Genomic DNA, 26,766 nt, shown 5'->3' on the forward strand with positions numbered 1-26,766 from the left:
AATATAATACCATGCTCCACTTCACTATTAAGGGTGAACTGGGTAAAAGTCAAATATATTAATTCCCTCTATGCAGCCTGAAATTTTCCCTAGGCTAACTGTAATAAAGATCATGTATGTAACTAGAGTATGAAAGCCATGAAACTCATTATATTTGTTAAAATCTGGTGTTACTTGACATTCATCTAGTCATGTTATAACAGAAGATAAGCACTTTCCTTTGTTATATGCAAAAAATAAAAACACGCCCCCTCTAAAATCTGTTCATCACAAAGTTACCTTTGGATCAATTTTCTGTTTTGTGTAAACTCCATTTGCTGCTGTGAAGATATCGTTTAGCAATACAAAGGTATAGCCTTCCAAATTAAAAGCAAGATCTGATCTGAAAAACATGAGGTTATGTTATTTATATATATATATATATGTAAAAAATACATATTTTTTGCATTCTATTGTCTGCAGATATATTTATAGATAAAAAAGTCAAACCTTGAAAACCTCAGCAAATTCAAGGCCTTACCAGCAGTTGTCTTACAAATAAGTCAGAACAATAAAGCAAATTTTCAAGAACTAGCACAAAAAAAAAAGAAAAAAGAAAAGAAAAAAAAGCTGATAATAATGTTCCATTCCACTTTTGTATAGAATTTCACCTGGCTCAGTGCTAACAACCTGTCCCATAACTGCCAAACTATTTCTAACAGGTAATAACCAAAAAACTATTGTTATAAGTAAAATCAGGCAGGCAGTAACTGTTTCTTCTATTTTATTTGTCACAATAGATAAATTATTTCATACAATTGTGGATGCACTAAGGTTATGCCAGATGGAAAATACTAATCTAATTATAACTCATATTTTGTATATAACAAACTAAAACTTAGGATTTACATTACAGAATTGCAACTTCCCAAAAAGAAGTGTCAACAGGAAAAGTAGAGGAAATAGAATAGATGAACCCCCAAAATATTAATCTATTTGAACTTGTCCAAATGTATATGAATTGTGGCCACTTAATAACGTTATGCATACAGTTAGTGTGAAATGTCGCCCACTCTAACAAGGACTCAAGTATTTTTTCCTATGATTGACATTGTTGTATTTAGTGTTATAGTACAGAAAACTTGCTGTCATAACATATGCTTAGCTTGCTGTGTTCTTTATATTCTTGGGTATATCCCAAACGTAGCATTGCGAAATATTATTCCATTAGGACTAGACTTTGGATTTCTATTTCGTGGCTGCCGCTGACTTCAGCAGATGTATTATCTGAGGTAATTTCACTAATAGGATTTTTACTCAGATTTGGTTCTTAGTTAAAAAAAAGCAGTGTAGATAAAACACTGAAGACATTTATTGAGAACAAATAAAAGACTTACCCAGCTGCTATGAAGGCCCCAAGAATGATGGCAAATACACTGACTATAATACTCAGTGGATATCTCTTCCTGTAAACAAAAAACACAGTCCATATTTAGTTAGAGAGGAAACATAATGGCACTCAGTCCACTTGTGAGATTTCAAAGCAATTAACTTTTGGAAAAGAATTAACTGGGAAACAATTAAACCCTGACAGTCTTAAAGAAGGCAAAGCTCTCACTGACCTCAGTGAGGGTCCTGCATGTATAGGACTTCTAGTATTTGGGCCACAAAAATATAAAACCACCAAAGTAATGGAAACTACAGTCAGATAAGCCTCTTATTAACAGGGATCCTAGTTTTCTCTGTTAAAAAAAACAACCCAACAATTTTCAGATAGAAATAACAACCCCCAAATCCACATTTTTCCCTGATTAAAAGGAAACACTATATACTATTTTTTTTTAAGAGAGAGAGAGAGAGATAACCTAAAAATATATATATAGTGCTGTTTCATTTTTTATATATACATAAGTGGTAATATAGGAATATATATATTTTATACCAATGTATAAAATATAGTGGTATAATATTATATATATATATACACCACTGTATGTTATATATTGGCATTATATATATATATATATATATATATATATATATATATATTACACCTATATTATATATATATATATATATATATATATATATATATATATATAAAACGAAACAGCACTATATACTATATATATTTTTTGGGTTCTCTCTCTCTCGGTCTCAAAAAAATATATATAGTATATAGTGGCGTTTTATTTTAATCAAGGAAAAAAATGTGGATTTGGGTCGGGTTTTTTTTAATCTGAAAATTGGGGGTTTTTTGAGATGCCACAAACTGCACATTTCCACTCGTGAGGACGTGGCCTTAGTGCCCAATCACAGAAACTGCTCCAAACAGGCAGATGCTGAAGCCCAGATGTAGCTTCCCTGCAGCCCATGGGACTGCAGAAATCTGATCACACAGAGCAGTTTTCTGGGTCAGCTTAGAATGTAACTGTCTAACAAGAGGCAAGTTTTTTGGGGAGGTTGGGATTTTTTGTAATATCATTCATTGGATCAACTACAGAGTTGGGAGAGATGTTGGACAATCGTTTGGGCACAAAGTGTGTTCTTCAGTCTGGGAAAGAAGCAGACACAGGCTAAGCTAACCAATAGAAAAAAATGGTTTGTGTTTAACTCCGTGTTACTGAAAGCTGTTACTTAAGGAATGGAAGAAGGCTATGAACTGTCTAATATATATATGTATGTATATATGTACAGTAGTGTTTCATTTTAATCATGGAAAAATGTGGACCTTTGGGTTCCTTTTTTTTTTTTTTTATGAAAATCGAGGATTTTTTTATCAGAGAAAACCAGGATCCCTGCAGATTACTAATGCTCTAATACTTTTGGGCTCTGTAAGCATGGATTCATACGTATCTCGTAAACTGTCAAAGTACTCTGCTCCTGAATAATTTCCAATGTAAAGCCAAAAGGTACACATTTCTAAGGTGGTGGATATTGGGAGAAAATGTATTCTAGTCTATGCAGGTGCTTACACTTCAATCAGGACTGTAGTCTCTTGAATTCCTTCCAACAGTCTATCAAGGAATGTGGCTGGACATCTATCACTTGTGATCATTGTCTTTGCTTCCAGAGGAAGCAGCGTGTACAAAAGAGTAGTATCCTTTTATTATGTAATATATATAAAGTTTTTTTGCTATATAGTCATGTTAAAAGTAGGTAAGGTCAAAAAAATTGTTTACAATTGTTTTTTCTTCTTGGGAAATGAATTTGAGAGACTAAGGCTGGGCCCCAAAAAGGCTCCATCTCCCGCATGGAAAAGCTTTACTTTTCTTTGAGAGAGGTCTGCAGTGCTAGAGTAGTGAAGTTGTTGACCACAATCTTAACTCCAAGCTTTAGGCAAGGTTTTATATATGCCAGGTCCAGACCATGGAGTACCTTGGAAGAGAAAACCTCAAAACTTCACTGGAAATTCTGTGGAGAGCCAGCATAAAATTAAAATAGCTGTGGTTGCTGAGAAGAAGTGCTGTAGCATTCTGTACTGATCTGAGTTTCCCAAGCACTTCAGCCCAGGTTATCACATGGCTGCAGCCCAGCCAAGAAGTGATGACCTGGCCTCTGTTTCATCATTAGCCGGAAGTAGATGGGATCTCTTATTAAACCAGAAATTATAGCAAAATCTAGGAGTAGTAACTTCAATGTGAGAACTTAGTGTCAGAAAGAATTCGAGAGTGCTCTTAAACAATGACTGTAAAAACTTCAAGATGCTTTCTTCTGCCCATCAGTATTACCTCTGTTTTCTTTGGATTTATCTTCAGCCAGCTGTTTTTCATTCATGCACAGGACTTGTCCAAGTAGTGGACTATCTTGGTGGTATTGTTGTAGTAATTTGTGGTAGATTAGCTAGACCTTTCTGTTCTGATCTCAGTTTGATTTGATCTACTGACCTTGGGACTTGTAATTACAAACCTTTAGTTTATTTTACTCCAAATGACACATTTATTTGTAAACAACTCATCTGAGGGATGGTGTTTAAGTAGATTGGTAAATGCCATTTTATCTTGTTAGACAGTAGTACAATTGCAGTGTTATCGTAGCTGTCACAGTCCAGGAAATGTCCAAGAGACAAGTTTTTCTTTTTGTGGTATCTTTTATTGGACCAACTGTAGAGTTGGAAGAAAAGTTGTACAAGCTTTTGGGTACAAAGTGTCCTTCTTCTAGTCTGATAAATAAGTAGGGACAAGGTAAGCTCAACAGCAGAAAAAATGGTTTGTGTTTAACTCCATGAAACTGAAAGCACTCAGTTAAGCAGTGAAGTAAAAAGAAAGGAGGTTGATCAGAAGCAGTTTTAAAACACGGGAAATGCAGTTGAATAGTTAACCTAATTACTAATTATATAGAAAGACAAGACCATTCAAGACAGAGGTGGTCAATGTTACCTACTGAATGCAGAGAAGTTGGCAGAGATAGTAGGTAAACTGTAACTAGCCATAAAGTCACTGTTCATGTTTACTCCATTGTTTTAGTTTCCAGTAAAGGTATACACTTTTGTTCCTAAGCCCATATTTTGAAGGATTTTGATAGATTTCCCTTGAGGAAGAGGACTGTAAGGTCAGAAAAGGAGTGGTTGTTTTTATGTATAGTATTCTCCTGCAGGCAAGTGTGTATCTCTGAATCTGCATTTCCCTTGTTTTGAAATACTTCTGATCACCACTGTTTGCCCTCACTTCATAGCCTTCCTTCATTCCTTAAGTAACAGCTTTCAGTAACATGGAGTTAAACACAAACCACTTTTTCTATTGGTTAGCGTAGCCTGTGTCTGCTTCTCTCTCAGACCTGAAGAACACAATTTGTGCCCAAAAGATTATCCAACATCTCTCCCAACTCCATAGCTGGTCCAATGAATGATGTCACAAAAAATCCCAACCCCACAGAAAACTTGCCTCTTGTTAGACAGTTACATTCTAAAGCTGACCCAGAAACCTGCTCTGCTTGATCAGATTTCTGCAGTCCCATGGGCTGCAAAGAAGCTACATCTGGGCTTCAGCTTCTGCCTGTTTGAAGCAGTTTCTGTGATTGGGCACTAAGGCCACATCCCCATGAGTGGGAACGTGCAGTTTGCGGCGCCTCAAAGCCTTGAGGCACCGCAAAATGCACATGGCGCATGTTAATCTGTTCGCTGTGTTACGTGTTTGCAGTGTGGCACCAAAACTATATACCAGGAAATCCATCTAAAAAAGCCATGCCCAAAAACAAGCAGTGCAGTATGTGCACCACCAGAAACCAGAGCCTGCCCAGCCAGAGACATACACCAGCTGCTGTACAGATGGGTGTTGCTGCTGGCCCTGGCCCCAGGCTCCCATACCTGACCCAGAGCAATTTGCTGTGCGCCAGAGTGCTTGTGCAGGAGCATGCCTGGGGACAACTAGCAGCAGCACAAATATGTATCACTGTTAGTTGTCCTTGGGTAAACGCACATTCCTACTTGTGGGAACATGCCCTAAATGGATTAAAATACCATATTTTAGCCAATCAAAACTCACTGGGTCCCATTCTGCTTGCCTTATTCATGTGAAGGAGTCAAGTGAATTAGGGCAGGCAGAAATATTTTCTTGTATCTACATGTATGTGATTTTATGAATCAGCAATTTTATGAATAAGCAATTCCTAACTGCTTTCTAAACTATTTGATATATTCTATTACAGGGATGGGCAAAATGCAGCCCGCCAGACCATTCTATCCAACCTGTGGGGCCCTTAAAAAAATTTAGAAAAGTAATATTTATCTGCCCCCAGTCACATGTCATGAGGCCCTCAATGGCTTGCCAAAACTCAGTATGCAGCCCTCTGCCCAAAATAATTGCTCGTCCCTGTTCTATTAGCTAATGAGAATGAGGCATCCAATAAAGTGATCACATGTCAAAAATACCCCTTTTGGTATGACATAAAATAAAGGTATTTTAAAATGAAAAAAACAGATCACCCAAGTATGATGATTTCCAGCAGTAAGGTGAGTGGAATGGTAAACTTCCTGAGCACTGTAAACATCGGCAAACTGTCAAAAAAAATCCAAGCACAGGGTCAGATGCACAGCATTCTTATTTTTTAATCCTTATCTATTTTTACTAAGCAGAGGATGAAATTATTAGACCAGCTTTAAATTACCAGAACAAATTCTCAGCCTCTTAACATACACAAAAATGTCAGTCTGACACTAGAGTCAGATTAGATAACAGAATAACTTGAAATAATGAGGCTTGCCAGTTTTTTAAAACAAACAAAGAAGCCGCTACCTGTTACAAAGTCTCCTCTGTGTCAGAAAAGGAGGAAAGAAAGAGCAGTGGCTATTTTCAACCTCTGCCGAATACAATCTACATGAACTGAAGCCTACAGAAATCCTAGAGGTCATACAAATACGTAAATTGAGGACCCTTATTTTAATGTTTAAAGACAATCAGTGATTGCTGAATTTATTGAATTTCACTTACTTTAACTTTACGATTTCTATAGATGTATAATAAAAAATACAAGGAATTGTACTTTAAGAATGAGTTCTAGATGTAGAAAACACACAAATATGGTGCATATTAGAAACAAGGAAGGTGATGCAACCCTCCCATAAAACAAATGACAGTATTGCATTTGAAAAGCAGATTGTTAGAACTCACTGAATGCTGTATTTGGGGGGCCTTCTGCATTTACTGATAATGCGCTTGAAGCTGACATTTTGGAAATCTGACAGTATAGCCATCTGGACCAATTAATCCCATTTACAACATAACAACTAACAACAGTGTTAAATCATGCTACAAATCCCAGCTTGTGATTTAAAAATCTTACAACTCACTGAAAGATGGTCTTATATAAATAAAACCTATATTTGTCTTCTGGACATATCCTTTCAGAAACACTACATGAAGTGGAAAATTCAGAATTATAAATAAAAGATTAGCAATAAGAACACTGCATTCATTCTTACTTTTATCACGTGAAAAGATAAGGAATGATTTTAAATAGTAAATCTAAAGGAATACTTTGACAGAAGGAGAGGAAGATTTTGCATTTGGAATTATAATAAACAAAATCCTTTCAATTTCAGAACAGCAACAGTTTGTGAAAGAGCAAAACTCTGTTAGACTTCACTGAAAACATTTGCTTTAGCTAAGGAGTTATTGACAGCCATATTGTTGTGGTTTATAAAACAGTACTGAAAGGAACAGTCACTTCAAAGGGACAATTTGTGTGTACATGCAATGGAGCATGAATAAAAGCTACAAGAATCAGGTCTCTAATCTTCTGTAAAAATCATTTGTTTTATTAAAAGAAAGAAATATTAGGCTCCACATAGCCATTCAAAATTATAAAAGAGATATCTGAACCCAATATGATACCCACTTGTAATGTATTTATCATTAAAATGCTGCAAGCTAGATAAAAGTTTACAACGATAATTAAACTTCTTTTCAAGGTACCAGAGGTAGTCTGACATATTGCTTAACTTTCCATTCATGATCAATCATACAGATCACTCTCCTCCCACAAGCAACTGAACACCATTCAGCAAAAACAATTGTTTATACTGGGAAAAGATATTTTAGGAAATTGCGCATATATTTTTAGCTGCCTTCAATGTAAGAAGTATCTAGTGCCTTTAGAAAAAAGCTCACTGCCCAGTCTGCTCACTTCTGCATATCATCCCTTTCTCCCATCTATTCTGTTTCCGCCAAAAATAAGGATCACCTAGCATAGCTCCACAGATAATCTGACCCCAGCACTCTTTCCTGCCCAGGGCAGGGGATTGGACTCAATGACTTAACTGAGGTCCCTTCCAACTCTAACATCTATGAATCTATTAATTGGAATTTGGAAATTTTCAGTAACATGATCCAAGGGTAGACTGCTATCTCAGATGCTACTATAGTCTTGCTACCCTCAGGTGCTCCTACTCCTCTGGAAGATTGCTCATTTAATACATACAGTTTATCCTCTGGTCTATGTTCTCTTCATAAACCCTCTCTCTGTCTTCATACCAGTGGCTCAACCACCCAGAAGAGTGCTCAGCGGCGGACACACATTACAGGTTTCCCTTGCTTTATGCTGTACATGTGTTCCTGGAAAACAGCACATAACTCGAATTCGTAAAAGGAAACCCACTTTACAATGTAACAAATATGGATACGTTCCAAGACCTCGATTGTACTGACCCCCAGACCCATTTCTACCATTTTTACAAGACAATTTAGGTACTCACCAACAGCAGACAGTACATACAAACACTGGATGGTGGTGAATGTTACCTTAATGGGGATGACAACTACAGAAACAAGTGTCGCAGATAACGAGTGAGGAGCAAAGATCCACACAGGAGACTATATTTTGGTGCGTGTCGCTCCCACAATGCACCACACAAAGTAGCTGACAGCGGGCTTTCACCACACTGATCACATAAGAATGAGTTTACCTCACATATAATGAATTTTTGGTATAAAAAGGGTCATCACGTAAGAACCAATTTGCAGATACAGAACACGCAGAAAGCGAGCGAAACCTGTAATTGGTGCAAAGAAGCTGTGTTTATGCATCCTCTCAGTACGGAAAATACTAATACAGCAAAAGCTTTGTTAACTGGCACTTTATTAGCTGGAAAGCTCTACTAAGCAGCATCCGAGGGACACAGTAAAAGCAAAACCGGAAGTAACACTTCTGAGGACTTCCGGTTTCATCGCCTGAGCGGAGTTCTTCTTTGTTACTTCTTCGGCTCAAGGGAAAGCAGCCTGTGCAGGGCCTCCTCCCTGTCCCCCGGCACACTGATGCTGGGGAGTGCACCAGACAGTGCACATTTGATTAACCATGTTACAGAGGTGTAGCTTGTAGCCATGTTGGTCTAAGGACATAGGCAGACAAGGTTCTTTGGGTGAATCTGATATCTTTTATTAGACCAACTCAATAGCTGGAGAACAATTTTTAAGCAAGCTTTCGGGTTCAAAAACCCTTCATCAGGCTCAGGAAGCTTCAGCAGTTGATATGTGCTCTTCCTGGATGGAATGAAAAGTAAAAAAACCAGAGGCTGTGCTGGTATGCATACACTTATGCATCTACATTTCCACTGACTGCCTGTCTTATATGCATACCAGCACAGCTCTGGCTTTTTTACTTTTCATTCCATCCAGGAAGAGCACATATCAACTGCTGAAACTTCCTGAGCCTGATGAAGGGTTTTTGAACCCGAAAGCTTGCTTAAAAATTGTTCTCTAACTATGTAGTTGGTCTAATAAAAGATATAAGATTCACCCAAAGAACCTTGTCTGCCATTTGATTAACCAGCATATTTGATTAACCGGCATCCCCCATTCTTGGGGGATGCTGGATAACAGAGCTTTTACTATACTTCTAAAATGCAACTCATAGTTTGCAAACTGATCTGATGCTTTGGTTGAGACTTTCCAACCAGTGCAGGGAATTTAACCATACATCACTGATTAAAAATAAGAAGCACCTCTGCAGTGCTTTGAAATTCTTAATCTTAAACTTATACTTTGAACTTACAAACATATATATATATATATATATATAAAAAGCAAACAGCTTACCTATGCCCTGTATTTACTGTACCTTAGTTTCCTGGTACTTGATAATCCACTTATGTGATTTCCAACATAAATCAAAGGCAGAGGGAACAACTGCAATGAAGTCAGAGTACAATTCAGATTAGACCTATACTTTAAATTAGAGATGAGGAACTTTATTTAACATATGTAATTTCATGAATGTACAATTCCCTACTTCCTGAAATAACTCGGTTATCTTGTTAGGTTATTTTTCTTAAAGAAAAGAAAAAACAGCAATAGCTTTTTAAACTAATCTATACCCATTGAACTCATTGACTTAGAACTTCATTTTGTATTAACTGGCCTGAATGCTTTTATTGATTCCAATGAAACTATGCTGAATTCCAGCAGTTGACTATTTATCCAATATGGAGTATCTAAAACAGTTCAGCAATTGAACTGGTCCTTATAAAACTGATCCTTGGTTGTTAGCCTAGCTCCACTGTTTGCATTTAGATGCAACTAAGATAGAAAGAAAGTGTTAACTGTGCAGTTATGGGAACTCTATATACTAGCATGTATAGGAAAGAGATTATTTTAAAACCTAACTATTGAGAGTACCTAATAAGCTCCTTAATTATTGAGGTTGGTGTGAAGAACAATTAAACATTTAGAGCCTACCTGGTCATCAGGGTAATGTCTACCAGAATGGGGTCCTTCCCCTAACAGAAGCCTTTAGGCCCTACCACAATACAAATAAATTATAAACAGACTGAGTCTAGTCCTAAGAATATGGACAAGATGTTATGGACCCCTATAGGAGCCAGGTAGAATTCCAAATCTTTATTCTTCTGATACAGAAAGGTCGCTGGAGACAAATGCCAAAAGAGCTAGGCAAAGAAGATACTCTGGAGCCATGGCCCAGCCCCTGCTTAGCATCAGCTAACAGAGCTGGACTGACAGATAGGGAAAAATAATTTGCACCGTGGAGGAGATTGAAAGCAGTAAAGCTGGTTTCTGCATGTGTCAAATGGAGAAATGTGCCTGCCTGAAGCTATAGACTTTTAAAGCTCTCTGTGACCAAAAAGTGCACAAAGTCACATGCAACATCTCAGAAATTTTGTCATTTGTTTAGGTACAGAGTGAAAATGGAAACAAATGCAAAGGGAAAGGGAATATAATTTCACTTACTGTAATGATAAAATCACATCTAACTTCAATTTATCAAGCACAACCCCAGCAGACACTGAAATACTGCTTAACAAGGGCTAAGAACTATGAGGTCTTATAATCAAAACCAGCACTTTGCAGACCCAAATCTCAAACTGAAAGTCCAATTTATTTAAACAGATCTTTAATTCAGAGATTGTATCTCAGTTGTGCCTCCCCTCCCCTCAAGTACAGAGGGGATAAGAGTACATGGCACCATCATTTTGTGGCCTGAGCAAGAACAACTCAGTGACAAACTAGGCTAGGAACAGTAAGTCCCAATAACACAAGAATACATGAAAGCAAATGGGAATTTTTGCTACTGTTAATTATTCCAGGCAAAGTACACTATGCACTTTAAAAGGTAAAAGAGTCAACAAAGACAAATACAGCTGACTCACTGTGACTAGGAAAATCCAGTCCACTATAGCTGGTACATAACTGTGGAACTGTTGCTACCCTGTCACAAGATAATCCTTTGACAGTTTGCTGGGATGTCTTTAGAAGAAAGTGGGTAATACATTTTTTTTAAATCTCAGACATTAAGAACATAGGGTTGAAGAAGCATGTTAGGAGAGAATAGGAACAGAGAATAAGATCACCAACACGTTTGTGCAGCTTGCTCCGCTGCACTTTAGAAACAAAGCTGCTTGTGGTTTCTTCTGCAACTGCGTTAAGGAGAAAAGAAAATGTCCTCTCTGGCTATAACTGGCTTTAGAGACTTCTTTCTATGCATGGTAGGGTCCTTGGGAGCTAAATGCACACAGGACTCCCTTAGTTGTGCCACGCTAATTCTTATGCCCTACACGGAAAAGCTGTTCAACTGGTGGCCTGCAGAGCTCGTCAGTGTGCTACCAGAGCTCCTGCACTGGTCCAGCTCCAAAACCCAAAAAGTTAATACAGCCACCACTTGCCAACCCACCCCTTTGCCTGCTGCCTAATTTGGGGCTTTGGTCAATCTGCCACACTACCACAAGAGGTAAGTCATCTAGCTTGTGAGAAGCCCCATGGCCCAGATCAGGCCCACAAAGCCAAATAAGTTGAACAACCCTGCCCTACAGGAAAAATAATTCCATAATTAAGACAGCAGGTTGAGATACAAGAAATCTGGGTTTAATTCTCAGCCATCCTTCCTGTGTGACCTGGGACAGACCAAATTAGACCACAAACCTATAAGATGTATGTAGGCAGAAGCATGAGTTCATGCAAAGTCCCAATGATTTCTGTGAGGTTCCCAATGGATGCAAGATTCTGCCTATTATCCTTTCACTTTAGAATGCTACCTCCATTGCTCCCTGCCTTAGTTCACAGACTGAGATAAGAGATCTTTTCTCCTGCTCTGTCTTGCTTGTTTAGACTATAAGTCCTTGAGTACAGAATCTGTATCTACTCATGTACAGCATCTAGCATAATGGGTCTCAAATTTGGTCAGGGACCTAGGAACCAATATAATATATCATCAGAGTATTTCTGATTACTGAAGAATTTGAGTAATCTTGACTGAAAGCAACAGAAGTTACCTTTGTCTTACAACAGAAAAATGAGCATTCACTTTGGCTCCACTGATCACAGTGGAGCCAAAATCTCACATTCAGCGTTTAAGGACTCACAAACAAAGCAATAATTAAACACTACTTTTGTACTGTTGTGTAAATATTAAGGCAATATTCCTCTAGCTGCTCCTTATAATAGGCCATAACATTTTATTATTACATCAAACACAGATCTTCACTTGACACCTGCAAAAAAATCTGTGCATGCAGGGAAAGCAGAATGCTGAAGTCATATTATGAGGCTGACCTAAGGAGGTATTATTGCTATCAAAAATAGTATCCCAAGCTCCAAAGACCCCACTTCTTGATACCAAACAGAAACTACAGTTTGGTTATACACTGTAAATCTTGCTGTTAAATTCAAGACTGTTATAATAAAACTAAATGATTGATTTACGACAGATTAATGAAACAAAAGTATAAAATAATCACATTTGGTAGCAGAGAGCTAGGAAATTAAACATTTGTTAGTTTTCTGTTACAGCTTTTCTCCAGAGAAAACATCTTTGAAAACCTGCCATAAAAACACTGTTAACAATTTAACTCCAAACCCAAACAATGTTCCTACCTTCACAGGGATACTTTTGTCAAAATCAGGAAAGTGAATAATTTTATTTAGTTTTGATACATATAGGATAAGTATGGTAGTAGCCATCTAAAAAAAAGAAGGAAAAAAAAAGGCAAGAAACACATAAGAACAAAAGGCTACTTTAAACTGATAAAATGCATATATATCAATAGCTTTCAAGACAAGTTCAGGATATATATTTGATAAATACTAGACAATATGGCTAGATACAGACATTCAAAAAGCCCAATGCAGAACTGATCTAAGTTACGCAGTTTTCTGTAAGTGGTGTACTTTAGATGGGTAGTGAACAGAACACACGATTTGCCCTTTAGTAGTGGGGCAGGAGTGGGGGTAAATCTTAGACTTGGTTCTACCATTTTTAAACCGGTCTATGCATGCTGAACTTCTGTTCTGTTACAGGTATAGATGGTTTCTGATCACTTATATCAACAAATATGTAATGTCTGTCCCTGGCCTATGTCAGTCAGGTGTTTCTTTCAAAGAACATTTTGGAGCACAGTGAAATGGCTGGCATCTTTTTCTTTAGGACCAATTTTGACTGTCACCTAATTGAAACAACAATACAAATGTGATATGCTTTACTGGCTAGAACAGTGGTGCTCAAACTTCTGGCCCCTAGGCTGGATGAGTGGCACAGGACCAGTCCCCAGGCTGCATCCCACATGCCAGAGTCAATCTGCTCAGGGTCGGCTCATGGGGACAGTTCACAAGAGAATTCCACAAAGGAAACCTCATAACCAAATTTATGATAAAGACTGTAAATGCTTTTGCAGAACTGAGATGGCTCCTACATTCTTTACCTTTGTTAAAACAAATCATTCCTCAGAATTTGTCTATTTTAGAACAGTATTATTGTGCTATATGACGATTCTTTCCTTCTAATGTTCCTTTACATTAAAACACTACAAATTTCTTTATCAGTCCTAAATACAATATAAGTTGTATTGTTGAACATACCTGCCCAATTCCAAGAAACATTGGAGATGGGAAGCTGAAATGAAGAGACAGTTATAAACATACATCCTCAACACAAAGAAAGCAGGAGGTGTCTAAAGTCTAGCTTCTAAATCTATAATTACTCACCTAAATGCTTAGCCAAATTTTCAGCATTGCTGAACAACCAGCAACTCTAACTGAAGTCCCCCAAATCTCTGTACTCTTATAACTAAAAAGAAAGATTCCTCCAAGAAAGCAATGGCTAATTTTAAGTACTCACTATACCACAGGTAACCAACTATGAACAGTACAACCAAATCTGAGAATTTTAAACATACATTTTATAATGTCATTTATACTTCCTTATTGGTAGTTCTTTGAAGTGTATACTCCCATAAATTGTGTATTCAATTAAAATTTCTGTAGATATTTACAGATGGAAGCTTATCTCTACAGATACATTGTCCAGAAACAATTATTAAAGGAAACTATATATATGCAGAAACTTTTCATAACTCCCAGGAAAAGACTCAGTGACAACAACCTTGGGGCTGTGAGCTCAGTGTTCCAGACCATTTTAACAGGCAATTCTCTGCGGTGTTTTTCTCTCCTTTTTTCTGTCCTGCTATGTCTAGTTTCAGCCTAAAGCACAAATACTTGAATGGAAAAGATGACAGTTTTAGCAAAGTGTTTGTAGGATCACAGAAAGCCTCCACATTTTTTTTTACTAAAATCCAGGTTAAGTTAATTAAAATTAACTTTTTTATTCTTTTTTATTTTTAAGTTAAAGTACTAATTCTCCCTGGGGAGACTGACATAAAAAAGATAATATGGCAACAAATTCCCACATGCGCCTCTTGCCCCATAAACAACAGATTAGAACCTCTGGCTTACTGAGTCACTATTTTCCTGCATGCACTTAGCCTTTTGCAGGAAAGGCTTTGCTAAGGGTTGGTCTAATACACAAACATGAATCACAATAATGATTTAGTGTTTTCACTGCAAGTCTATATGTAAAACCTTCACAAAGTATTCTTAACAAATCTTCTAGGTATGCAGGGTTCCACTACCCCATAAGGAAGTGATTATACATCACAGCAACCACCAAGAAGTATTCAAGCACTGCTAAGAAGCCTAGGAACTATCATTTCAGCTGAATGACATCAGGATGAGAATGCAGTATTAGCGAAACAGGAGCAGTAAAAAATGTCATAATCATACCGGAGATATAACATTGATAAAGTATCAGAAAACCCTAGCAAAGAGAAAGACTCCTGAATCTCTATTTCCTGGAAACACACAAGAGGAAATGATAGGCATTTATAGCTATGCTGCATACAAATTGTGTTGAGCCTGTTTTTTAGTATTCATCAGCATCAGGGGTAGATTGGAGGGGGGGGGAGGGGGAGTGAAGTAGTACAGTTGCAACTACTTTGATTCCTATTCTGCTCAAAGTTTAAAACCAAGTGTCTGGCAGTGGCAGTAGCTGTTCTATTCAGGCAGCAGTGATAGAGTCAATGGCTTCAAAATTCATTATAATCTACCTGATTCCCTTCAGATTCTTCTTCAACAGGTGTTAATGATTCGCTCTCTTTTCATGGTCTCTAACCCTTCCACTAATCAAGCTAACCTTTCTTCTATAATTCTTCTGTTTGTCACCTATAGCTCCTATTTCACAGCCCTGCAGACTGCTTTGAACTCTAGCTAGAAACATTAACTCAGGTGTGGAAATAACTCAGTGAAGCATTGGAAGCACTGTCAATATGCTCCGCAAGGCTAGATTTTGTTTTATGAATCTGAAAAAGAGATATATGTTTAATTCTAATGACTCACAGACTAACAAAACAACATATTTTGATAATTTTGCCTAGTTTGTTGTGCTTTTATATATAGGACATAGCAAATTAATGCATATTCCAATAAAGTTTTTTCTTTTGCTTCACTCTTAAACTAAATAATATTCCCCTGGGCTGCTAGCATATTAATAATGCTTTTATTTTTTTTTAACTGGAAAAAATATGTATTGTTATATGTGCTGATGCACCTCACCATCTGCATCCCCTTTTTCAAAATCTTAGTCCTGCCCATGATCGCGGTATTAGTATTTGGTCTGTATCCATCTCTATAGGAAATAAACCCTACACTTATAACAAAATCTGAGAAGCATATAATACATAACTTACATAACTGTGGTATATTTCAAACAGTAAAATGTAAGCAAAATGGCATACTGTGTGCTTTTTAAATAAATAGTAAGTTAAAAAGGAAAAAATGGGACCTAAAGAGATAGCAAATCTTCACTTAAAAATACTGCGGAAGAATCTTGGACATACTGTATTAGACAAGACAATGGTAATTTTGTGATTCTTTTAAAATGAAAGATGTAATATATTTGTTTATTTAATAATTAGTTTAATAAAAATGTATTTGAATTTCATAACTTTTTGGCTTTGTATATTTTAGAATACGGCACATTTAAAAATTCTCCCTTTGCAAAGCCAAACACTTGAAGTTTGGTATATTACTGGGATTCTTAATTGCAAGACTTCCTTATCAACATACAAGAAGCACTAATCCCTATAAAACTGTGCATACAGGTATGTAGGAAGTTAGGTGCTAAATAGGGGACTGGAAAGATATTTAAAGAAAAGCCACTTCTTTGTGTATGACTGAAAAGTAGTTTTGCTGTTGGACTGTGAAGAATTCTCAAAACAGGAAAGTAAGTGTTTTTCTTCTTACTCATGAGGGAAGGATTTAATGATTCTGGTGATTTCTTCCTGAGCTGCTTTTGATGAATTCTCAAAATAGGAAAGTAAGTGTTTTTGTTCTTACTCATGAGGGAAGGATTTAATGATTGTGGTGATTTCTTCCTAAGCTGCTTTTGGTGACAGGAACACTGAAAAATACCTGTTCATTTTTTACTAATTTTTGCTTTATATGACTCTTATTCACATACAAAAACTGGGCTTGTTTCTTTTTGTATTTGACTTTGTTTTACAGTAAGACAATGCAACTCCATATGGCTGCAGAGGTCTGTGTTACTGAGGCTCAGCGCTGAACTTCAGCTTGAAATTGCCCCAAGATCCTTTTCTGCATGCATAAGAAAGAATCTAGTAGATCTTTATAGTTAAGGAGCATGGCTGGAACTCAGAAAATTTAAGGATCAGCTCTAGGATTTACTGGAGGCTCCTATGTGACCTCAAGCAAGTCACGTAAGGAGGAATTTTCAACAGAGTCTAAATACTATCAAAGATCTCAAGTGGGTTGGTTTGGGGGTTTTTTGGCAGCCAAGCAAATAGTCGATATTTTTCAGTAATCACAAAAACAGAATATTATTTCTATAAAAGAACAGAAAAAAATTTATAATGATTTTCTGCCAGACTGGTTTCATTAATGCATATTGGAAATACATCTGAATTAAAGAAATTAATTCCTAACTGACCTGTTCCTTGTAAAGATTAGTTTTAGGATGTTTTTGACAGTTTACTATATCACTGTATTCAAAGCTACAGAAATAATTTAGGCGCCATGAAAGCATTCTTGTGAATGTTGTTCTCATTGCAGTTATGTAGGGAAACCTGCTTTGCAACGGTAAGAGTGTTTCCTTAGCAACAAGAGTTACTCCTTGAGGAGACAAACTTTAAACTGCAAGACTTGACCAAACGTTATCGTGCAGGTGCAAGTTGAACAATATAAAGGACTCATGCTAGTTCAAAGAAAGAAGCATTTATGTGATCGTGTGCTGGCTCTGCACAGTTTCTAGGTGACTGTCTAGAGAGTATCATCTCTGCGGGCCCTGAACGGTAAAGATTTCCTTGAGAAGATTATGAAAAGGAAATTAAAATATCCAGAAGTGCCTTGAACCCAGTAGCTTCACATTTCCATATATATGCATTGGAATCCTTTTGTTCTTTTGCCCTGGATAACAGAGCGTTCCCTCTTTTAGAGCACAGCAACCAACGTGCCTCCAAATGGTTCCAGTAAATATTAGGGTAAAGGGTATGGGCTGAAGCCCCAATATTGCAGTGGGAACTCCTGCAGCTAGATATCTTCTCTTGCTGCCTTTTTACCTAAAGTGAAAGCAAGCTCTTAATACACCCCTACAGAGGCCTGCCCTTTATTGGCTGGCTGCCTCTGTCCTTCTTCCCCAACAGAGAGGCATTGTTTCCTCTGCCCTGTTTGTTTCATTTGCAAAACTCTTTGCATAAAAAGAGTAAGAGCTGGGAAATACCAAGAGACGGAATCAAAACCACAGGAAGTTAACGAATAGCCCACAATCCTCTTGCTTATAAAAGTGGGACTATAAACTTACGTGTACACACACACACACACACACATACATATGTGTATATATTCACATACACACATATATACATGTATATATACTCACATACACATATATGTGTGTGTACATGCACATAAACCAGCACACACAGGTGCACTTAAAAGTGTGTATGCACTCACACATGCACACATATACATGTGTACGCACACATATACATGCGCACACGTACAGTTCGCACAGACAGGTATGTGTGTATCCATGCACACACACACACACACCCATGCACGTGTGTATACACACATACATGTAAACACCTGCACAGACATGCTTGTCTAAACACACACGGATACAATCCCGCATCTCTGCACCTGCGCGTGGATGTGTGTGGGCGGGGCAGTAAGGCGGGCCGGGCCGGGCCGGGTCGGGCCGGGTGGCCGTGGCCCTGGGGCGGCGGTGCTCGCTCACCTGTAGGTACTTAGCACCACCTTGTTGACCAGCACGAGCAGGAAGGAACAGGCGCCGTAGAAGAGGGCGGACAGCAGCCGGGGCAACGGCGCCGGGCCGGCGAGTGCCGGCTCCTCAGCGGCCTGCGCCGTACTCATCTCAGCGCCTAGCCCGGAGCGGCCGGACACGGCCGCCCCCGCCCCTCGCCCTGCCCCGCCCCGCCCCGGGCGGGAGGGTGGGGCCGAGGTCTCTGCGCGGCCTGGACTCGGTGCCCGGCCTCTGCCCAGCGGCCCGGCCTTGGGGTGGGGAGCACGACCGTGCGTGTGTGGAGGGGGCAAGGTGCATGTGCGTGGGGCAAGGTGCGTGTGTGGGGGTAGGGGCTGTGCGTGCATATGTGTGTGTGTGTGTGTACATGTGTGTGGGGCAGGGGGTTTCTGTGTGAGATGGGTGTGTGTATGTGTAACGGGCGTGTGTGTGTGTGTGTGTGTGTGTGTGTGTGTGGAGGGGGGCAAGGTATGTGTGGGGGACAGGGATGTGTGTGGCGTGGGGTAGGGGCTGTGCATGTGCGTGTGTACGGGAGGTAGGGGGGTGCATGGGGCAGGCTGTGCGTATGTATGTGTGGGGGCAGTGTTGGGGGGTAATAGCCCAGCTCCCCCTCCCCCCATGTCCTCAGGGCGCTCTGGGTGCTCCTGTCCACACAGGTGGCGGTAGTGAGGGGTGGGCAACAAGGTCCGTCAGGAAGGGGATGCACAGCCCTGTGGCAGAAGGGGCAGGGAACAGAAAGCGGAGCAGTAGATCAGGTAGGGGAAAGGAATCAGTGGGCACAGGGTGCATTTGTGCCAGGCCTGTTCCAGCCAGGATGCTGACTCTGGGGGGCTTTCGTTTTATCTGGAGGACAGGAGAAGCCAAAGAAAGCTTCTCTGAACTATAGATGCAGGTTTATCTGGAGATTAGCCATCACACGACTTTGCCAAGAGCAGCACCATGGAGCAGGAAATACAGAGATATACACTCGCTACCAGGTGGCAAGGTCTAGGGGTCCTCACCTCAGTAACTGTCCTCATGTTTTGAGGTAAATCCCAGACTCCCATGCCTGTGCCTGTGTGGGGAGAGGTTTCATATAGTTCAGGTTCACATGCCTGTATTCCCACCCATTTCTATGGGATAAGGATTAAGGGAGCAGGGAAATTGAGTCACAGCCTGTGACCATTGTTGTTTCCTGGGGTGGCATTATTAGCACTGGGTGCAATCCATGACCTGTGCATCTCAAGTCTCTTGAAACTGTCCCTCATCATCCGCTTCTCTCTCATGCTGATCATTGTTATTCAGACCCAACGGCTTCCAGGACCAGAGCCGGGGAGGAGGAAGGTAGTGACACAGCCAGCGCAGCAAAAGAGGGGAGTTCAGGACTCTCCAACACATCTACCAAAAAGCTCAGCCTCCTGTAGTGGGACTGCAGGAAACCACCATGGGTGGGTGCCTGTTTTGCACCTGGGTGGTAGCAGCTATAGTCATCCATCAAGATGGGTGGCCAAGGTAGATGAGTATAGAAGTAACTTGTATAAGAGCTACTCTGCAGCTCTCCTCGCCTCCCCTCCCACAGACATCCCAATTTAAGGGGCTCGTTTGCCTTCCAGATTTCTTCCTCTTGCAAAAGAATAAATGTACTCTTCTATTTGTGTAAGTTACCCCCAGAAAAGACAGCATGCAAATGTTAAACATTGGGCCCCAAGGTATGATTTGAGACCCCAAAATAAGGAAAAAAAATAGTTTGTCTGTCTGCTTTACAGTGATTGTGTGTCCCTCTCTGCGGTACTTTTGGTTTATTTTAAAAAATCTATCAAAAGTTCTTTTAAAGAATCAGGAAAAATGTGTAAAAATTTAAGGACAGATGTGGATTAAATATAAGAAATTTTAAAAGCAGTTACTGAAATATTTAGGTTAAGCAAATTTAACTTAAAGTATGATTTTAAAGCCAATTAGCTTAATTACAGCAAGAGTCCATACTGATATTTATCTCACTTTAGCATATACCTACTGTTTAAGTGAAGTCAAAATAAGTTATCTTTAGTTGAGTTTGAGCTCCAAGGCAGAACCTTACACCAAACTAAGTCAGCCTGCTGATTCAGATCTGAATGCCCTACATTTGAAAACATCTGAATCTAATCTCAACCATACAATTGGTCCAATAAGAGATATCACCCCCCCACAATCCTTGTCTCTCAGTTTAAAAGCAGATTTTAAGTAAATCAGTGCAACTTTCTTATATAGTTAACGGTCATCCTGAGAGTTGGATAATCACATTTTAGAGAAAAAAAGCAACCTGCAACATGTTTATTATCAGCAACCTGCAATACGTTTATTATCAGTCTCCATTAAAAAAAAATGACAACCTTTGAGCTGTATTCTTCCTCTGCTACATGTTCAAAACACCCTTGCATTATTAGATTGCACCTATCTTACCTCATGAACCTCAGAGTACCATGACTGGAGGTTGTATCTTCAGAAGAGACCTTTGTCATCTCTTTGAATGGGCTTCATGGGCTCTTGGTAGTTTTTCTACGCACAAACATTACTCCAGGATAAGGAAGTGTCTGAGTTTAAAGTAGACAGCTGATTAAGAATTACTCCATGCATAGGTGAGTGGTGCCTCCTGAGTCAGGGGGGCACTTGCTCCCCCAGCGGCCAGTGTCAGCGGCACTTCTGGTGCCCTCACTCCCTGGCCGGCACTCTCAGGGGAGGCATCAGCGCTCCCGCCGGCCCCACTGCCTAAGTGGGGAACACTGCTGTGAGGGGGTCACCAGTGCTATTGGGGGGTGCACATGCACCCCTATGTGTTGCTACTGACTCCATACATACAGACAAACCCTTAGTTCTTTTATTTTAGAAGGACATCATTCTGCAGCAAAGTGATCCCCACTGGGTGTGTCTACATGTGGAATTACGGTGCAGCAGTAAACTCTGGCACTCGTTGCACCAAAGTTTTTTGTTCCTGGGCACTATTTGAATGTGTGCCAGGGACTGCTGCACATTGAGACAGGTTGGAGCAGCCCCAGCTGGCAGGGAGCCTCTGGGGTCAGCCTGCTAGCCTGGGGCTGCGAGTGCTCCAGTGCAGGGCTAGCTGGCAGGCAGCCCCCGCACTGAAGTACCTTCATGCTTCAGCCAGCTGTATCAGTGTCTACATGTGCATTGCTGCTAGGAGTGCACCGATAAAGACTCTCTTGGCCGATACCGATAGCCAGTGATTAACCAACTGTATCGGCCGATGCCGATCCAACAGCGGATATTTAGTAACATTGCAAGGCATTTTAAACTGCTGACATACATTTTTCTGTTTGCTTGTTTTGCATTTAGTGTACGTTCATACACCTCCTTCCTGCTCTGGCTCTTAATGAGGAAGATGGTAGCCCCCTTGTCCACAGCTCCTGCCTGCAGCCCTGCTCCCCATGCAGCTTGTGCTGCCATCCTGGGGGGACGGGGCAGGCCCTTGCAAAGACAGCTGCACCAGACACATTTGGAGCCCCAGAGCACGCTGCTGCTTCAGCACTGGTGGGCCCCACACAACCAAGCTCCTGTGGCCGCTGAGGATAAGCCGCTTTTGAAAAGGCACCTGGTGCCTGGCTGAGCAGGATGTCCCTCACACAGCACCTTACCCCACCCATGCACAGTCCAGTGTCTCAGTGGCAGCCCTGGCGCTCAAGCCCCTGCTGCATGTAGTCTGAAGTAGCAATGTTTAACAAGTCCTGCAGTTAAGTTCAGGAGCATTCTGGTCCCTGTCCTTTATTTTTTTTTTAAATTGACATAGATTAACTTTATGATTTGCTTTTGTCAGCAACCCTTAACTTTTGGTAAGGCAGCATATAAATCAAATAATTTTTGGTATTAGATCAAGTCCACAGTACAAGCTATAGTGCACAAAGTGGTTGCTTTAATCCAGTTGTGGGGTGGAGGGAGTTGGTATGTCGTATGAGGAAAGCCAGTGTTACAAATTGCTACAGGTCACTAAAAGCTTAGATGCAGGTGTCGAGGTAGATGTCATCTACTTGGACTTTAAGAAGGCCTTCGACAGTGTGGAATCAGAAAAAATATATGCCTTAAACTTTGATTATTTTAGTTATAAGATGACATAACTGCTTTGTGTAGAATTGCTGGCTCGGTACAGTAAAACAGATAAGGGCAAGTGTTTGTTCTTTGTAACTCTTCTGCAAATGCTTCGCTCACCGCGGCCTTGAAGGTAGAAAAAAAAAAAGTATGTACAAAGTAGATTTCCAGGTGCAAGAAGGAGGTTTGTGAACTAACCCTACCTCCCCCATAATTCCCATCCTGATAACAGCAAAGAAATAATGAAGTAATAGCCGCTTTTCATGCTAATTTCACTGTATGATCACGTGAGTTGTAAGCGACTGTTAAAAAGTATATAAGCCTCCTGATTTTGCTCTTGGGGGGGGACCCCTTCCAAGTGCTTGGGAAATCCATGTCACTTTAGAACTCCCCCTACAGCTGTAGTTTCTTTTGAATAAAAGCTTCTGCTGACCTGACCCAAAAGTACTCTGTGTGTGTTTCCACGACAACAGTTTCACATCCTATTATAAGCAAATTGAATGGCTGTGCCATAGATGATTACACAATCATGTGGGTGCAAATTGGCTTAAGGGTCATACCCAGAGAGTGGTGGTGGATGGGTTGGTATTGACCTCTAAAGTTGCAGGCAGTAGCGTCCCCCAAGGCTCCGTCCTTGGGCTGGTGCTGTTCAATATCTTCATCAGCGACCTGGATGAGGGCATGGAAAGCATTCTGTTCAAGTTTACAGATGACACCAAACTATGGGGCGTAGCAAACACGCTGATGGGAAGAAACTGAATCCAGGCAGACCTGGACAGGTTAGAGAAGTGGGCAGAGAACAATAGGATGCAGTTCAGCAAGGACAAGTGCAAGGTGCAGCTGCACCTAGATATAGCAGAAAGCCCCCTTCGTACATTTCCCTCCTGGACATTATAATAACAGAAGCCCCTTCTTGCCTGCAACGCCCCACCTGTTTTTGTGCATTTCTTTTTCCTTCTAAGTATTGGCAGAGACCTAGCACACTCATTGCATGGGTGTGGCAAGGCTCAGAGCAAGCCAGAAAGCTGAAGTGGCTTTTTGTAAGAGAAACCTACAAACTACATCTACATATCACTTAAGCTCAGTGTCATTGAAGAAAACAAAAGAACTAAAATATCTACTTCAAAGATTATAAATATATCCTGGTGCTAACCTAACTCACTTACTGTCCCTTGTAGCCTTTAATCCTCACCATCTCACATTTAATTTTTATATATTTCTCACAGTGCATTTTTATATTTCATCTGTCTCATCTTTACCATGGCATTTTTTATTTTATATGTTATACTTTTAAACCCTTAAGGAACATACTGCCCCGTAGAATGAAATTACACCCTGGACCACTGTTAAAAACTGCATTGAAATTGTAATTGTAAAGTGATATAAAATCTGCTATATTAGGCTGGTCCCTTGAGTGAATGTGAATATGTATGGTGATCACTGATCAGTAGGTAATTAAATAACAATAGTCAAGCCAAGGAACTGATTCTTGGGACTGAGCACCCACCCTATTGACTATTCCTGCAACCCTTAACAATACCATTGCTAATTAATCAAAATCACAAACTGACTCCCAAAATGACATCATTGGGGAAAACCTCCAGTGACTGTGACTAACAGCTGTCATGTACTACTCAAGATCCATGTGGGACAGCGACCTCTGCATTGGGCAGCCAAAATGACGCTGGGAGATCACACAAGTCTGCCAGAAATGGACAAAAGGCAATGAAGCACGACTCAGTGAAACTCTCTCATCCAACACCTGACCTACTGAGACAGAAGGACAAGCAGGCAACTCCCTTCTGGAAAAGACATCTCCTTGAAGGAAGCTGACCATCAACAGCAGACTTCAGGGCCTTGGATAGGTACATATACTGACGCCAGTACTCTCACAATCACTACAGCAGCTACTATACTACATGGGCTTAAATGCGTGAGTGCATGTGTATGCATGCACACATGCTAAAGTGACCAGTACCCCTCAACTCAAAGTTTCCATTTATGGTTTTATTGGTAACTTTACAGCCCATACAATAAATTAGAATTCATTATGACCCCACAAGTTGGTCCAACATAGGGAATCACCAGCACACCTATAGGCTGGGGGATGACCTTTTCAGCAGCACAGTGTCAGAAAGAGATCTCAGAATCATTGTTGACTCCAAGATGAGTGCGAGTCATCAGTGTGATGAAGCAATTAGCAGAGCTAACTGCACTTTGTCATGTTAGTAGGTGCATCACAAACAGGTCCAGCAAGGTGATGCTCCCATTCTATGTGGTGCTGGTCAGGTTGCAACTAGAGTACTGCATCCAATGCTGAGTGCTGCAATTCAAGAAGGATGTGGACAACCTTGAGGGTCCAAAGGAGGGCCACTGGTATGGTTAGAGGCCTGCAGGGAAGGTCTTATGAGGAAAGGTTGAGAGACCTGGAACCTTTCAGCCTCCGCAAGAGAAGGCTGAGGGGGGATTTTGTGGCAGTATACAATTTCACGGGGGGAGGGCAGCAGGGAATAGATGCTGTTTACCAAAGCACCCCTTTGAAGAACTTCTTCATGGTTGGAGTTGCCAGAATCTGGAATGGGCTTCCAAAGGGTGGTGGGTGCTCTCCCCTACTTGGGGGGTTTTCAAGAGGAGACTGGACAAGCACCTGGCTGGGGTCACATGACCCCAACACTTTTTCCTGCAATTGGCGGGGGGGGGGGGTGTCAGACTTTGAGGCCCCTTCTGACCCTAGCATCTATGAATCTATGGTGTTGTCTTTTTTTTTTTTTTAAAGGTAATTTCAAAGGGATAGATAATTTGAACTCTCTCAGGTCACACAGGCAAGGAAGTAGGGAAAATATTACGTTTAGATGGAGATAAGTCTTTCAATAAGCAATGCTTTTAAAATTTACTCATTGTCCTGTCAGAGTCAGATAAATAAGTCTGAAGCTAGTTTGTCCTATATTAACTAGTCCTGCCACAGATTCTGGACTATGCTACGAGGGGGCTCCAATAACAAAAGAAATGTTTAAGAATTTAAAAAGAAAAAATAACCGAATATGTAATGAATTACCAACCACAGAATAAGAGACCTGAAGCAACTGCATTGTTTCCATGCGTATTCATTATATTTGGCATAATATAGTAGACTAAACAAAAAAAACACGTTTCATTTTAAACAAATTATCCTGAACTTTGTCCAGTACAGAGCCCTTACATATATGTTAGAAAACAAAATTTCAAGCAAGGGAGTTCTGTGTATGGCTAGAAATTAAACGTTCAGCAAGCGTGTAACCATTTCACCAAATAAGCCTAGAAAAAGGCTGAAGTATAAAAAGTGATTGGACCATGGAGATTGGAAGAAACAACAGGCATTGCAATGATTAAAATTGGAGAAGAAAAAAAAAAAAGAATTACCAACACTTGCATTCGTTAATTTAAAATTGAACCAATGGTTTATTCAAAGCAACTATTAAAATTACAGCTTTTTCTCCTCTCCTGTTGTTATGTCATGCCAAACTACAACGTTACAAAGCACAGAACACTTCAAAGATACTTTTATATAACCAAATAAGAATCATAATAAAAGAGCAGTATTCAATGCTTCAAACAAATTTATTTGATATTTTTCCCTCAATTTTTTGTAACTTTTACAGAAATGAAGCTGCTTTAATGTGCTTACAGCTAGATAGACAGCTAGTACGCTTTTAATATTAGAAGAACCTCTCTTTTTAAAAGAGTTCCTCAAACGAAACCATTACAACTGAAACTGGTCAGGAAAAAGTTATTACAATGAAAACCATGGCCCTGATCCTGCAAACAACTGGCATTGCACTGCGACCATATGGAATAAGTCAGTCAACATCACTCCTTATGGGTAACAGGGGCCTGTTCAAGAATGGGCAATTTAAAGGGAAGGGCCCTGGACGGTTGATCTTAGCTTCAAAACCTATTAATCAGGTAGTTTTATGTAGTTAGGACATCTGAGGTGATGCGAGTAGCAGTTTGTTTATTTTATGTAAGAAAATCACAAGGCAGCCAAATAAAATTACAATAAATGGACAAAAAATTAAGAGCTCATTGGAGATAAAAATTGAATCTCCGACTTAGACAAGTGCACCATCTCACAATTTTAAATCTACTGGCTTAATAATATCCCAAATACTATTCCAGACATCAGCTGTTAGGAAAACTGAA

The 26,766-nt window shown here is 39.9% G+C and overlaps 1 protein-coding gene across 1 annotated transcript in view; it reads right to left on the reverse strand.

Moving 5' to 3' along the window:
• SLC35D2 (solute carrier family 35 member D2) overlaps positions 1 to 18,671 on the reverse strand; it is a 34,538-nt gene extending 15,867 nt beyond the window's left edge. The window contains exons 1-7 of the mRNA XM_006266955.4: positions 18,508 to 18,671; positions 13,779 to 13,812; positions 12,798 to 12,884; positions 9,532 to 9,599; positions 5,903 to 5,974; positions 1,377 to 1,445; positions 280 to 382 (exon numbers count right to left, since the gene is read on the reverse strand). Of these exons, the coding sequence (XP_006267017.1) occupies positions 280 to 382; positions 1,377 to 1,445; positions 5,903 to 5,974; positions 9,532 to 9,599; positions 12,798 to 12,884; positions 13,779 to 13,812; positions 18,508 to 18,644 (570 nt within the window). The 5' untranslated portion in view covers positions 18,645 to 18,671. The remainder of the gene's footprint in view (positions 1 to 279; positions 383 to 1,376; positions 1,446 to 5,902; positions 5,975 to 9,531; positions 9,600 to 12,797; positions 12,885 to 13,778; positions 13,813 to 18,507) is intronic.
• Between the last annotated feature and the right edge of the window lie 8,095 nt (positions 18,672 to 26,766).

Source organism: Alligator mississippiensis, chromosome 3 (assembly GCF_030867095.1).
Source record: "Alligator mississippiensis isolate rAllMis1 chromosome 3, rAllMis1, whole genome shotgun sequence".
NCBI lineage: Eukaryota > Metazoa > Chordata > Crocodylia > Alligatoridae > Alligator > Alligator mississippiensis.